Source organism: Bos indicus x Bos taurus, chromosome 11, assembly GCF_003369695.1.
Source record: "Bos indicus x Bos taurus breed Angus x Brahman F1 hybrid chromosome 11, Bos_hybrid_MaternalHap_v2.0, whole genome shotgun sequence".
Lineage (NCBI taxonomy): Eukaryota > Metazoa > Chordata > Mammalia > Artiodactyla > Bovidae > Bos > Bos indicus x Bos taurus.
Window position 1 is genome coordinate 97,593,532 of NC_040086.1, and position 15,394 is coordinate 97,608,925.

General features: G+C 53.9%; 1 protein-coding gene across 1 annotated transcript; it reads left to right on the forward strand.

The window, feature by feature from the left end:
- The first annotated feature begins 4,156 nt into the window (after positions 1–4,156).
- Positions 4,157–9,172, forward strand: CDK9 (cyclin dependent kinase 9). The gene is made up of 7 exons (XM_027556345.1): positions 4,157–4,887; positions 5,374–5,455; positions 6,281–6,371; positions 6,722–6,888; positions 7,002–7,173; positions 7,337–7,485; positions 8,234–9,172. Exons 1-7 carry the CDS (start codon positions 4,430–4,432, stop codon positions 8,597–8,599), a joined length of 1,485 nt encoding a protein of 494 aa, XP_027412146.1. The 5' UTR covers positions 4,157–4,429; the 3' UTR covers positions 8,600–9,172.
- The last annotated feature ends 6,222 nt before the right edge of the window (positions 9,173–15,394 follow it).

The following is a 15,394-nucleotide window of genomic DNA, read 5'->3' on the forward strand; positions in this document are numbered from 1 at the left end:
AGTGTGACTGCTCAGTGTGGCGGCTCCGCTGAGCTCAGAGCCCTCTTTGTGCCGCCTCGAGTGGCCGTTGGGAGTGCGGCTGGGGACCTGCTGGCCGGTGCCTGTCCCCAGGCCCTCCTCAGCCGGCGCTGGAGGCCAGCCCAACCCCACTCCACAGCCCTGAACACACGAGCGCTTTCCAGCCTCAGGCCTTTGCTTGGGCTAGACCCACACTCGGAACGCACACACCCCTCCACCGGCTCGTCTTTCTCTCCACTGAGTCCCTGCGGTCTAGACTAAGGCACAGTGCCCCAGGAACCCTGCTCTGATTTCTAGCCCCTCCGTCCTCCCCTCCCCAATCTATGACAGAGGTGTCAGCAACCTGGTCAAGCACGATTAGAGACTGGAGCCTTTCAATGTCATAGTCACTGTACCCAGGCACACCTGAGTCCAGACGGCCACCTGCCTGATCTCAAGCAAGTCACGTCACTTCTCTGAGCTTCACTGTTCCCATCAATAAAATGGGACAAACTCGACATCTCTCACACTATCCTGTGGCCATAAAATAAGATGTCTACACTGAGAATACTATCTGTATTACATTCACTTGTGTCATCATTTAAAAAAATATTTTTATTTATTTACTTGGCTACCCTGGGTCTTGGTTGCAGCACATGGGATCTTTAGTTCCTGTAGAAGGGATTTTTTTAAGTTGTGGCATTCAGAATCTTCTAGTTGAGGCATACAAACTCTTAGTTTGGCATATGGGATCTAGTTCCCTGATCAGGGATCGAACCCAGGCCCCCTGCATTGGGAGCTGAGTCTTAGCCACTGGACCACCAGGGAAGTCCCTCACTTGTGTCTTTATATGCATGTTCTGAACAGACCTCATGCACCGTCAGAGGCACTGGCCTCAAGCTTCCACACTGGCCGCAGGCCTGCTCCAACTGTAGGACTCAGTAGATATCTTTTCACAGCTTTTCTCAGTAGTCTTCTATGGGGGGCCAAAGAGACCTGGCTTTGAATCGCAGCTCCATAGCTCCCTGGCTGCGTGGCCTTGGGCAGGCCACTTTTACCACTCTGAAACTGTTTCCTCTTCTGTAACTTGAGTCCCCTAACAGCAGCTTTCTAAGACGGGTGCTGTAAAGTTCCAGAGGTCTGACATGGGGCCAGGCATGCAGTCAGTACCTAGCTGGTGTGGGCAGAAGGTCCATGGAATTGCAGGGCCGTGGACATCACCCAGCCATTCTCTATTCTATGTCCCCCTATCCGGTGACCCTTGTCTCCCCAGGAAGACCAGCAACAAGAGCACACCCCCCCAGGAGCCCTTCTTCTTCCCTCCATATGCCCCGTACCCTGCTCCTGGTCAGGGGAAGAAAACAGAAGGTCCAGGTCAAACAGCTGGCCAAGTGCTCCCTTTCCTACTCTGTGCCTCAGTTTCCCTAAATGCTAAATGGCAGCAGGACCAGAGGCTCTCTCAGAGCCTGGTCAGTCAGTCAGCAAACATTTCCTGAGTACTGGCCACAGGCCTGGCCTTGCCAGCCTAACCGGTCCATGGAAACAGGAAACATTTCCCTCCAGCCAGCGAAGAAGTCAGAGTCGGTGAGAAGTTGTTTCTGGCTAGGATCTAATTTCTTCTCACTCTGACTGGGCAGCCTTCTGAAGGGCTCTGACTGCTCCTGCCTGCCATCATCCCGCAGGGAGGGCTGAGGGCCCGAGGCCCTGAGGGGAAGTGACTGGCAATGTCAGGGTTCAGGCCAGGGATGGGGGCGGTGGAGGTGATGACACCACCGGAACTTCTGCTGAGGCCTCTGCCCACAGGATGTAACTTAGGGAGAGCTTGTGAGAAATAAGCAGGGGCCCCAGCCTGAGAATCTGATGGTGGAAGCCACCCAAACCCACGCAGACTTCCCCCTCCCACCCAATGCGATTATCCCCTCCCACACCTCCCACTGGCATCTGGCCACCCAGCTGTGCCATGACAGTGCCCTTGCTCCACCCTCAGCCCAGGTGGGCGGAGTCCTGACATGGGTAACTGCTTGGGGTTGGCACCAGACTTTGGCTGGTGTTGGCTTTACATATCAGTGTGGCAACCGGCCAGCTATTTGACCCTGGCCAATGATGTCACCGTCCATGGCGTTCTCCAGGCAAGAATACTGGAGTGGGTTTGCCGTTTCCTTCTCCAGGAGATAAGCTGGTTAAATAGTATCACGGACGATAAGCTGGTTAGATAGTATCAGGAACTCAGTGGACATGAATTTGAGCAAACTCCAGGAGATACTGGAGGACAGAGGAGCCTGGTGGGCTTCAGTCCACGGGGTTGCAAAGAGTCAGACACGACTTAGCAACTGAACAACAATAAGTGATGTCACCCCTGAGTTTCAGTGTTCTTCTATGTACAATAGAGGTAATAATAGTATAATATTGCTGAGTGAGAATTGAGATAATTCCCATAAAGTGCTAAGTGTACAGCTTGGACCATTTATTTTCCCTCCATAAACTATAATTACTACAATTATTATTATTTTCTCCCTCCCTGCTCTCCCCACCCCCAGTTTAGCCAATGGCCACCCTGCTTCTAATACTGCACCCAAGAAACTGACCCCAGATCACTCCCTGACATGCCCCAAACCCTCGCTGGTCCACACTGCCTTCAGGAGAGGGCTCTCTGCTCCTCACCTGATCCTGAAGACCTTCCCTGGCAGTCCCCCTGCCTCCCAGCAGAACAGGGTCTCTTGGGACACCAGCATTACCAGACCCATTCCTGACTCCTCCTACAAAGAAGCTTCAAGGCCAAGCCATGTGAGCTAAGAGCTGGAGATCAACCCAGGAACCTTCCTGGCAGAAGAGAAGGTAGTGGGGTGCAATCAGACAGCACAGCCCTGAAAGCAAGGGGCCCTGGCGTGTAGGAAGCAATGTGGCCACAGCCTAGGTGGGGAGATGCAAAGAGCCTCAAATGTCACAGTTTGTTTTTTTCTGATGACAGTGGAGAGAAAGACATACAGACATCACTTCAGAATGATCTGATGGGTGCTGGCAGGGGGACAGACTGGGGAAGACAGGTCTTAGGATCCACTCGTGGAGGACTGGGGTGGGGGGTGCAGATTGAAGAGGGGTGGAGAGGAGGTCTGAAGGCAGCCTTGTTGGGGGGCTGGGTGTTAAAGGCTGGAGGGAAATACAGGAGGCTCCTGGAGCCAGAATGTATCAGAAAGCTGCTGGGGAAGAAGGGCCAGGATAGGAGAAGCAGGCATAGGATCAAAGAAGGAGATGGTGGACAGTGGTGGGCTTGGTACCCTGGCATAAGGACAGCAGGCCTCAAACAGCACCACTTGCTATACTGCTGGACAGACTGTAAACAGCCTGAATCAAGAGAATCCTCTTCGGATTCAGATAGACAAGGTTCGAGTCCCAGCTTTATTACTGTGAGACCTTGAGCAAATGACCTCACCTCTCCGAGCCTTAATGTGCTCTTCTGTAAAATTGGTTAGTGATCCTGACTATGGGGCGGTGGATTCAGGATTCAGCAGGAATGCCCAGCACTTCCTGAGCACACAAGAGGGGCAGACGAAATGCCAGCTACCTTTGTGGCTACTAACCCGGGGCGCGACCAGTTAGGGAGCAGCTCGGCTGGAACCAAAGTCCTGTGGGTCTCATCTCTTGTCTCCCAGAGAACTGGGTGGGGATCCAGGAGTGGAAGGCCCAGGCGTTGCTGGCTCACCACCTTCAATGTCGCCGCGCCCCCTGGCGGCCGTCGGTTGCCATATCAACGGCGGGTCGGCTGGGGCCCGGGGAGGCGGCGGTGGGGGCCCGTTCTCCCCTCCCCGGACCCCAGGCCGCTCTCTCGGCACCTCTAGTCTTCGCCTGCGTACAGTGGGGCGTGGGGGGGCGGGTGGGGAAATCCCGAGCAGGGGAGGAAGGGAGTCCCGCTGCGGCTGGCCAAGTGCGGGTAAACTGAGGCACGCGGTAAGTCGCGCCCCGAAGCCAGGTGTTGAGCGCGGGGCCCCACCTCCGAAGGCGGAGGAGGGGCCGCGGGCGGTGACGCGCCGAGGGCGGCGGGCGGGCGGGAGGCAGGCGGCGGCGGCGGCAGGTGCGGCCGCTGAGGGTGGAAGGGAGGAGGGAGGGGGCGGGCGGAGGGGGAGGGGAGGGCGAGGCCTGGGCACCTCCCCCTTTATAACGCGCCCCCTCCCGGGCTCTCGGGCCGCCTCCTCATCTGCTGTTTCCGTCTGGCCCCCTCGCCCGGCCGCCCCGGGCCCGGGCCCGGCCAGGGAGCCCCCAGGCCGCGGCTCGGGGGGCTGCCCCCCCCACCGCCCCCCCGCGCCCGGCGCCCAGCGCAGCCCGGCGGAGGCGGCGCCGTCGGAGGAGGAGGAGGAGCAGGGCACTGCGGCTGGCCCCGGATCGGGCGCCAGAGCGGCAGCGGCTTCGGCAGCGGCGGCGGCGGCGGCCCGAGCCGATGCAGCGGGACGCACCACCTCGAGCCCCAGCCCCGGCGCCCCGGCTCCCCGCGCCCCCGATCGGGGCCGCCGCCGGCGCCAGCGGCGGCGGAGGCGGGGGCAGCGGCGGTGGCGGAGGCGCCTCTGCAGCTTCGGCTCCTCCTGGCCTCCCGGGAACTACAAGTCCCAGGGGGCCCGGCGGCGGGCGGCGGGCGGAAGAGGCGGGGTCGGCGCCTCGAGGCCGGAAGTGGCCGTGGAGGCGGAAGTGGCGCGGCCGCGGAGGGGCCTGGAGCACGGCGGCGGGACCCGGAGCGGGAGCGGCGGCGGCAGCAGCGGCGGCGGCGGTGGTGGCTGGAAGTGGCGGCGGCGGCGTACTGGAGTCAGCCATGGCAAAGCAGTACGACTCGGTGGAGTGCCCTTTTTGTGATGAGGTGACCAAATATGAGAAGCTCGCTAAAATCGGCCAAGGCACCTTCGGGTAAGGCTGGGCACCCCCCCCTCCCCAACCCCCAGGGACCGGGAGCCTCCTGAACCTGCACCCCTCCGGGCTGACGTCGGGACGCCCAGACCCGGGCCCGGTTGGTCGGGAAGCCACTTAGACGCAAACTTATCGCCTGGTCTCGCTAGGCCGCACCGCAACCCCGCCGGGGCCTGAAGGAGTCGGCCGGCGGGGAGGAGCCTGAGGCCCTTGATGGGGGGGCAGGGAGGGGTTGCAGAGAGGAGCCTGTGAGTGGAGCGGGATCTCTCCGCGAGACGCCCTACTGAGGCGCAAAGAGCAGAGGGAAGGAGGCTGAGACTCGAGAAGGGACCGGAGTCACCGCGTGGTGGGGTAGCCGAGTGCCCTGGGAGACCCGGCCCAGCCCCGCCCGGGATTCCCTTTCCGGCCCTCCTCTGGTGGGGGAGGGGCGGGCTCTGCGGAGACGTCCTCTAAGATCCCTCTTGGGTCTCCCCTCTCCGCCTGCAGGGAGGTGTTTAAGGCAAAGCACCGCAAGACTGGCCAAAAGGTGGCCCTGAAGAAGGTACTGATGGAGAACGAGAAAGAGGGGGTGAGTATGGGGTGGGGTGGGCAGGTCTCCCAGCTCCCTTGGGCGTGAGGTTGCGTTTCCACCTTTCTGCTTTGGGGACTCTCAACGTAATAGATTCAGGTTAGGTGTTTGGAAATTTCCATATTCCAGGAAGTCTGACTTCCCAGTTCAGTCTTTGAATTCAGATGTCTTAGAGCTTTTGGTACTTCATTTTTGGGTGAATATGTTTGGTGCCAGGAGGGGGAGCCCATGCTTGTACCCAGTGCCCCTGCGTTTTTGGAGTTAGGAAGTCTTTAAACACTTTTTGTTTAGGGTTTAATTTTGTTGAACGCAAAATATATGTATTTTTCATATATATATATATATATATATATAGAAAATGCTAATAATTACATGCAATGGCTTTGAAAAGGTAATTGGCATTTAGCTGAAAAGTAACAGTCTCTCGTGCCACACACGTGTGTTAGTTCTGGTTCAGCTTTCCAGAGACCAGCTTCTTTAATATTTGTTAACTGCCAAACAGGTTAAATGCAGGCATAGGGCTAAAATTTATAAGGTTGAAGAAACTGCAGAGCGTCTGATGACTGGTAACAGAACTTTTGTGTGAAATACCACTGTTTCGGTTCATTCATTGAATTATTTTGATTCATTTCATTCAGTTCTTTATGAGGGGTACATAGTTACTCCCATTTTACATATGTGGTATTTGAGACAACTAATTTCAGAGCCTGTGCATTTACTCTGTCCCCTGAACCTTTGACCCTTCGCGTGGACCCCATGGCCAGTTCATGGGTCTGTAGTGTGCTTACCCACTTTTGACTTCCTCCTGTCTTTTCTCCCACCCAGTTCCCCATTACAGCATTGCGGGAGATCAAGATCCTCCAGCTTCTAAAACACGAGAATGTGGTCAACTTGATTGAGATCTGTCGAACCAAAGGTAAGTTGTTTGGATCATGTCCCCATTTTCAGATGGAAAAACTGAGGCTTTGTTTGCGGAGTTGACACTGGACACATTTACACTGCCTCTTCTTAACCCAGACATTCCAACTGTGACTGCTTTCTCTGGTCTTTTCATCGGAGCAGGTGCTTCCCCAGGGCCTGCCACAGCACCCAGCCCAGGGAATACACTCAGAAAATACCTTACCCGTGAAGGAATTCGTACCCGGATATTTGGGTGGCCATGGGTTGGAGGAGTTGGGAGCTAGTTTGGAGGAAATGAGTTGCATATAAGGTTTCTGATTTTTTTTTTTCTTGCCTCCCCCTCTCTCCTCATTCTTCCTGCCTCAGCTTCCCCCTATAACCGCTGCAAAGGCAGTATATACCTGGTGTTTGACTTCTGTGAGCATGATCTTGCTGGGCTGCTGAGCAACGTTTTAGTCAAGTTCACACTATCTGAGATCAAGAGGGTCATGCAGATGTTGCTTAACGGCCTCTACTACATCCATAGGAACAAGGTGGGGCCCTAGTCGGGGAGGAGAGAGCAAGGCTTGGGCTGGCCTTTGAGCTCACTGCGGGGTGGGCATGGCTAAGGGATCCCTGGGAACCCTCCGCCTTGTGCTTCCTGCAGATCCTGCACCGGGACATGAAGGCGGCTAACGTGCTCATCACCCGCGATGGGGTTCTGAAGCTGGCGGACTTTGGGCTGGCCCGGGCCTTCAGCCTGGCCAAGAACAGCCAGCCCAACCGCTACACCAACCGTGTGGTGACCCTCTGGTACCGGCCCCCAGAGCTGTTGCTCGGTGAGGACTCTCCCGAGCTGGCAGAGGGGAGCAGGGGCTGGGCACTCAGCTCAGTCTCAGCACCCCAACTGCCAGGGCTTCTTGAGCCACCGGCCCCAGGGGCGTGGCCTCTCAGGAGGCCGTGGGGCTCAGGGGGCCCTCCCTGGTGTGCTCTTATTCCCAGGGGAGCGGGACTACGGCCCCCCCATTGATCTGTGGGGTGCTGGGTGCATCATGGCGGAGATGTGGACCCGCAGCCCCATCATGCAGGGCAACACGGAGCAGCACCAACTCGCCCTCATCAGCCAGCTCTGCGGCTCCATCACCCCCGAGGTGCGTCACAGCCCGCCTCTTGGGGCCACCCCCCCAGGCCACACACCTCTGAGGTGGGTGGGGGAGGCTCCCTAGCAGGGGAGGAGCGGGGCACGGAACAGAGGCGAAGCCCTGACCTGGACAGGCGGCTGATGGAGGGTCACAGTCTACTGTTAGCCATGGTGACGTCAGGTCTGGGCTGCGTCCCCGGTTCCTGGGGTTTTCCGGCAAGGTGTCTTGAGCGCCTCGCCTCAGAGCTGACCTGTGCTGTGAGACATCTGTGGTTCTGTCACGCTTGGCACACGTATCCCAGGTGATTCATGTTAAAGGGTCTGGTACTCAGTGCCTGTGTCCCATCTGTGGTTACTGATGCTTTGGCCGCAGAGGGCTCTGGGGTGGTCTGGAAACATCTGAGCAAGTTGTTGTATTTCCTTATTTATTTTTGGCTGCTCTGGATTTTCATTGCTGCGCCTGGGCTTTATCTAGTTGCAGTGCGGGGGGCTTCTCTTGCTCCAGAGCACTGGCTTTAGACCCGGGCTTCAGTCGTTGTGGCGCACGGGCTTAGCTGCTTCATGGCATGTGGAATCTTGCCAGACCAGGGATCAAACCCATGTCCCCTGCATTGGCAGGCAGTTCTTAACCATCGGATCACCAGGGAAGTCCTGAACAGAGACGTATCCAGTCACTGAGTACGTACTTGACCAGTGGATCAGGCACATACCCTGCTGAACTAGTCTTCCCCTCTTTCCATGCCTCCCCCCTGCCCCAGGTGTGGCCAAATGTGGACAAGTACGAGCTGTTTGAGAAAGTGGAGCTGGTCAAGGGCCAGAAGCGGAAGGTGAAGGACAGGCTGAAGGCCTACGTGCGAGACCCCTACGCACTGGACCTCATCGACAAGCTGCTGGTGCTGGACCCCGCCCAGCGCATCGACAGTGACGACGCCCTCAACCACGACTTCTTCTGGTCTGACCCCATGCCCTCGGACCTCAAGGGCATGCTGTCCACCCACCTGACATCCATGTTCGAGTACCTGGCACCTCCACGCCGGAAGGGCAGCCAGATCACCCAGCAGTCTACCAACCAGAGCCGGAATCCCGCCACCACCAACCAGACGGAGTTTGAGCGCGTCTTCTGAGGGCCGGCTGCTGTTGCTTCTTGTTAGGGCCGTGGTTTTGTTTTTTTTTCTTCTGCTCTGTGACTTGCAGCGTGGAGATTATGGGGCATGTGAGTTTTTCCTCTAGCGCATATCTTATTTAATCCACACCCTGGGCATCAGGCACCAACCAAGCAGACTGGAGTAAAACTTTGGCGGAGAGTCCAGGAAGGCACCTGAGCTGCCTCACCTTGTTCCCTGGCTTTGGCGGTGATGCCCAGAGGGTCTCCCTTTACTTTAGGACAGGACTGGGGTTGGGGAAAGGCACGCCCCACTGGTGACTCTGAGATACCCTAGCATGCTAGGAGGAGGGGACTGGTCCCTCACCCACCCCGGCCCTCCCTGTGGGATGAGAAACTTCTGTGGGGCACAGAACCAGCCGCAGGAATGGGAACGGGCTGCTCTGAGCCTAGCCCTCAGAACCTCTGAGGCCGATGGATGCTTTTGGTTTCTTCGATAGGACAGTTTTATCGTGTTGATTTTGTTCAATTGTTCAGAGACATTCCTAGGTACAGGCTGGTCAGTTACAATTAAAGTTGACTCTTTTTCAGTAAATGGCTGTGTGCTGTGTTCTATGTTCAGACCGCCAGCTAACCCTGTAACTGACCACTGAGATTTGATTTGTCAGGACGTGGTACTTTCCTTTGTCCCAGTTCATGTCCCCTGACATACCTTCAGGGGACTTCTGTCTCTCTTGTTTATTTTTCTTGAGTACCCAAGTGGCAGGTACCATGATGCTCCCTTATTCTCCTCTCCACTCAGTGTCTGAGAAAGCAGGGAGACAGATGAGAAAAGGGACCCAGTCTGCTGAGGAGGAAACGGGGAGACCTTCTGTGAGCCGCACCTGCAGTGATGACCCAGCGGGGCAGCCTGCCTTGGCTGACAGATGTGTTCAGACTTGACTTACAATCACAGGAGGCTGGAAAGGCTTCTAGCCAGTGGAATGACAACAGATCTGTAACCTGCAGGAGTTCTCAGGCTGCTGACCAGAGAGTGGCAAGAAAGGAAATGACCAAAAGAGCTGAAGGGTCTCCAGGGCCTTGCGGAGGTGGCAGTAGGAAGAGTTAGGGTGGCAAGCAGGCGGGAGGACAGGGAACAGTTAGCAGAAGCTTGGATCATGTGGGCTCTGAGCTGGGACACTCAGGAACAGCACACTCTGTGGAATACCTTTGATACATTTCCTGTGAGTCTGAAATCTGAGATAGGCACATATGAAGCACATTCTACATTCTGTCCAGTGGAGGCCTCTTAAAGGGGACCTGGGGAAAAAAGATTGGCAAAACCTTTTACCTGAACTGTGCTTTCCTGGTAGGTATTAACCTGGGTCACAGCTTCACAAAAGGCAAGTGAAAGGAAAAAAAAAAAAATGACTAGCCTATTTGATTCTTGGGGCTGCCAAACACAGCGGCTTAGAATAACCAACTTACTGTCTGTTCTGAGGAGAAAACTCTGAAATCTGGAGTTGTCATCAGCAAGGTTGGTTCTTTCTGGAGGCTTAGGGAGAATCTATTCTAGCCCCAAGCCCAGGAAGCCTTCAGAGAGCTCTGTACAGAGAGGAACACACTCTGGTGATTTAAAAAAATATCCAATTTTTTTTTTTTTTTTTTTGATGGCACCGCATGGTAGTCAGGATCTTAGGTCCCTGACCAGGGATAGAACTCGTGCCCCACTGCAGTGGGAACACAGAGTCTTAACCTCTGGACCACCAGGGAATTCCCACAATCTGATTTAAAAAGAAAACAGTGGAAAACATCATGGGGCTTCCCCAGTGGCTCAATGGTAATGAATCTGCCTGTCAGTGCAGGAGACAGGTTCAATCCCTGATCTGGGAAGATGCCGTATGCTGCGGAGCAACTAAGCCTCTGCACCACAACTATGGTGCCTCCGCTCTCCAGCTCGGGAGCCACAGCCGCTAAGCCCACATGCTCCGCAACAGGAGAAGCCGTTGCAGTGAGAAGACCTTCCTCTGCAACTAGAAGTTACAGTGCAGCTGGAGAGGAGCCCCCACTCACCACAGCTAGAGAAGAGCCCAGCAGCAACGAAGACCCAGCACAGCCAGAAATACAATTATTTAAAAAGAAAACAACAGTATGGAGTTTCCTCAGAAAACTAAAAATAGATTTACCATATGATCCAGCAATCACTCCTGGGCATATATCCAGATGAAATTATAATTCAAAAAGACATGCACTCCTGTGTTCAATAGCCAAAACATGGAACAACCTAATGTCCATCAACAGATAATGAATAAAGATGTGGTGCGCATGCACAGTGAAACTAGTCAGCCATAAGAAGACCCAAGCAGGCCATCCTAAGGGGATCAGCCCTGAATATTCATTGGAAGGACTGATGCTGAAGCTCCAGTACTTTGGCCACCTGATGTTAAGAACTGACTCATTGGAAAAGACCCTGATGCTGGGAAAGACTGAAGGCAGAAGGAGAAGGGGACAACAGAAGATGAGATGGTTGGATGGCATCACCAACTCAACGGACATGAGTTTGAGCAAGCTCTGGGAGCTGCTGATAGGGAATCCTGGTGTGCCACAGTCCATGGGGTTGCAGAGTCACAACTGAGCAATTGAACAGATAAAGCAGGAAATAATGCCATTTGCTGCAACAGGGATGCAACTAGAGAATATCATACTAAGTCAAGTCGGACAAATACCAGATGATACCACTTACATGTGGAACCTAAAAGAGGACAGTAATGAACTTACCTGTGGAACAGAAATGGAATCTGGGCCGCAGAGTATTGACTAGTGGTTGCCAAGACGGAGAGTGGTTGGAGAGAGTTGGATTGGGAGTTTGGGATTAACAGATGCAAACCAGTATATGTAGAATGGATAAACAAAAAGATCCTACTGTACAGCACAGGGAACTATGTTCAATTTCCTCCAATAAACCATAACAGAAAAGAATATGAAAAAGAATGTAGATACATGTATAACTGAGTCATTTTCCTGTATAGCAGTAATTAATACAACACTGTAATTCAACTATTTGAATTACAGGTGTTTCCCAGGTGGCACTAGTGGTAAAAAAAAAAAACCAGCCTGCCAATGCAGGAGACTCGGGTTCAATCCCTGGGTCAGGATGTAAGAGACTTGAGTTAAATCCGTGGGTCAGGAAGATCCGCTGGAGGAGGGCTTGGCAGCCCACTCTAGTATTCTTGCCTGGAGAATCCCATGAACAGACAAGCCTGAATGAAACCTCTCAAGAGTTAGAACAGAACCGGACCTATAAACTTTCTGCCACTCCCAAGACAAAGAGGGCTTCAGCATCCAGGCTGAGATGGCAGGCATACATCTGGTGTCTAGTTCAGGGCCCCCCAAAGTCTAGACACACACAAAATTTGGGAGTTGTCAGAACTCCCAGTTGGGTTTTCAACTCCCATCACATGAAGAAGGGAGAAGAGATGAGGCCCAGTGGGACACTCCAGGGTTCAGTGTCATCAGGGAGTTGAGGACAACAGACAAAAGAAGAAGAGACCAGAGGGGGCTTCCCTGACGGCTCAGCAGTAAAGAACCCACCTGCAGGGGACACCGGCGCAGTCCCTGATCTAGGAAGATCCCACATGCCTTGGAGCAACTTAGCCCATGTGACACAACTATCAACCTGTGCTCTAGAGCCCGAGAGCCGCAAGTACTGAACCCACGTGCTGTGACTAGTGAAGCCCTCACGCCCTACAGCCAGTGTTCCCCAACAAGAGAAGTCACCCCTCAACGAGACGCCCTAGCATGGCAACTAGAAAGTACTCCTGATCACCGCAACTGGAGGGAAGCCCACCCGGCAACGAAGACCCACCACAGCCAAAGATAAATCACTGTATAAAAGAGTTACTCTTTAAAAGAAATCAGAGACCATAGGAGACTTGCCTGACAGTCAAGTGACTGAGACTTCTCTTTCCAATGCAGAGGGTGCAGGTTGGAGATCTAAGATCCCACATGCCTCGTGGCCAAAAACACAATACATAAAAACAAACAAAAGGCGGGAGCAGGACTTCCTTGGTAGCGCAGTGGATAAGAATCCACCTGCCAATGTAGGAGACAAGGGTTTGATCCCTGGTTCTTGAAGATTCTGCATGGAGCACAGCAACGAAGCCCATGTGCCACAACTACTGAGCCAGTGCCGCAATTACTGAGCCCACGTGCTGCCACTACCAAAGCCTGAGTGCCTAGAGCCTGTGCTTGTCAACAAGAGAAGACTTTGCAATGAGAAGCCCGTACACCACAGTGAAGAGTAGCCCCACTTCCTGCAACTAGAAAAAGCCCAGACAAAGCAATGAAGGCCCGGTGCAACCAAAAGAAAAAAAAAGAAAAGAAGCAATACTGTTATAAATTCAATAAAGACTTAAAAAAAAAGTCATACTCTTTAAAAAAGAAGAGACCATAGAGGAAATTCCATGGTAGTCCAGTGGTTAGGACTTGGTGCTTTCACTGCCAGGCCCCAGGTTCGATCCCTTGTTGGGGAACTAAGATCCTGCAAACCGGGCAGCATGGCCAAAAAAAGAGAGAGAGGGAGACTGTAAGAAGAGTGGGATCCAGGAGCTAAAGAGACAGAGGGTGTTTTTGAGACACAGGATCGATCACTTAGACAAGTGCTGCTGATAGGCCCAGGAGATGGGGGTGAGGACTGACCGTCAGGTTTAGCCATGCGGACCTCAGTGGTGACCTTGGCAACAGCCACTGGATGGATTGTTTCAGATGAAACCCCTCTGGGAGCAGTAGGATCCCTGGAGAACAGGAGAGGAACCAAAGACAAGAAGTAGAACAATCTACTGTAGGAGGGTCGGGGAAGGAGCTAGTCTTGCACATTCTAAGATAGGAGCCAGCGCATCATAGAATGCCCAGCAGGAGAGGATGCCTGTTAATTCTTGTCCTGTACACAGAAGAGCCACGTGGCCCAGTGCACTGTGGCCACGCCAGGGCTACAACCTCAAAAGATCGTGCCCCTACCCTGTTCTCTGCCACTTCTGCCCGATTCGTCCATGAGGTTCAGGGCAACTTTGCTTGTGGAAAAGCATGAGCCCCCATCAGCTTCAGTATGTTAGAGCAGCACTCCCCCAAGGTCAGCACATATCCGATCCCTGACTCACAGGTCTGCGTGGGGCACCTCTAACAAGCTGACGGTCGATGCTACGCTGTTGCCCAGGATCTGGGTGGCACAGGTAGAGCAGGGCCCTGTGACAGGATGCTGGGCGGCCATGCAAAAGGACAAGAAGTATATGCTCTGTGGCAGGAAGACGTTCCAAAGACAACAGATAGAAAGAGCAGGTTACAAAATACTGGGTTGGCCAGAAAGTTCATTCAGGTTTTACCATGAGATCGTATGGAAAAACTCGAATGAACTTCTTGGCTAACCCAGTATCTCCTGCTTCTGCTCTTTTGTAAGAAAAATGGAAGCAATCACACTAAAACATTACCCATGGTTATCAAGGTGTTTCTGTCCTTTAGGCGGCGCTAATGGTAAAGAACCCGCCTGCCAATGCAGGAGATGTAAGAGATGCAGGTTCAATCCCTGGGTCGGGAAGATCTCCTGGGAGGGCATGGCAACCCACTCCAATATTATTGCCTGGAGAATCCCATGGACAGAGGAGCCTGGTGGGCTACAGTCCATGGGGTTGCCAAGAGTCAGACACGACTGAGTGACTCAGCACACAGCACATCCTTTATGCTTCTCTGTGTTTTCTCATATTTCCTGAATTAATATTTTTACTCATGCAATTAAACCATGTTTTAAAAACAACCAGGGCTTCCCTGTGGTCCAGCGGTTAAGAATCAGCCTTGCAATGCAAGGGACATGGGTTCCATCCCTGGTCCAGGAAGATTCCACATGCCTTGGAGCAACCAAGCCCGAGCACCATAACTACTGAGTCCTCACGCACCTAGAGCCCAGGCTCTTCTCAACAAGAGAAGCCAGCATGATGAGAAGGCCTCATACTGCAGTGAAGAGTAGCCCCCACTTGCCGCAACTAGAGTGCAATAACGAAGACCCACCACAGCTGGAAAAAAAAAAATAAATAAATAAACTTAAAAAAAAATTAAAACAACCAAGTGAAAGTCACTCAGCTGTGTCCGACTCTTTGTGACCCCATGGACTATACAGTCCATGGCCAGAATACTGGAGTGGGTAGCCTTTCTCTTCTCCAGGGGATCTTCCTAACACAGGGATCAAACCCAGGTCTCCTGCATTGCGGGTAGATTCTAAACAAGCAAAACAGGTTCTAAACCCTGGAGCTTCTGGCTCCTGTCTCTCCCCACCCTTCATCTCCCCATAGAACACCCCAGAAAGGAGGCTGGGATGAAGTCAGCGGGTGTGAGTCTAATCCCCTTTATCCTTGAACCCTGGGGTGATGTGAGTGTCATCCCCACCTGGGAAGGAAGGTATGTAGCCAGGAATAAATGCTCTTAGAGGGCAGGGCCTCGTGGGGGCATCACCTGAGGCAGCCTGGCACCTGGGAGTCTCCTAAACACTAGAGCGAGCCAGCCACCAGTCTGGCAGATGACTGGAGAGGCCGGGGAAATGGGAAAGGCCTGCACCAGCTCATTTGCCCGGGCCGTCGATGTCACCCCGTAGGCCGAGGACTGGGTCTGTGTCCTGGAGTCTTTCTGATCAAATGATTGGGAGACTCAGCCCTCCCCCCAGCAGGCCTGGATGCCTTAGCTCAAGGGCAGCCCTGTGGCCTCTCCCTCCTCACCAGGGATCCCAGCCGGGCAGGCCCAGGGCAAACAGCCTTAACGGTAAGGGGAGGTGGGCTGCGATAAGAGAAGGCAGATA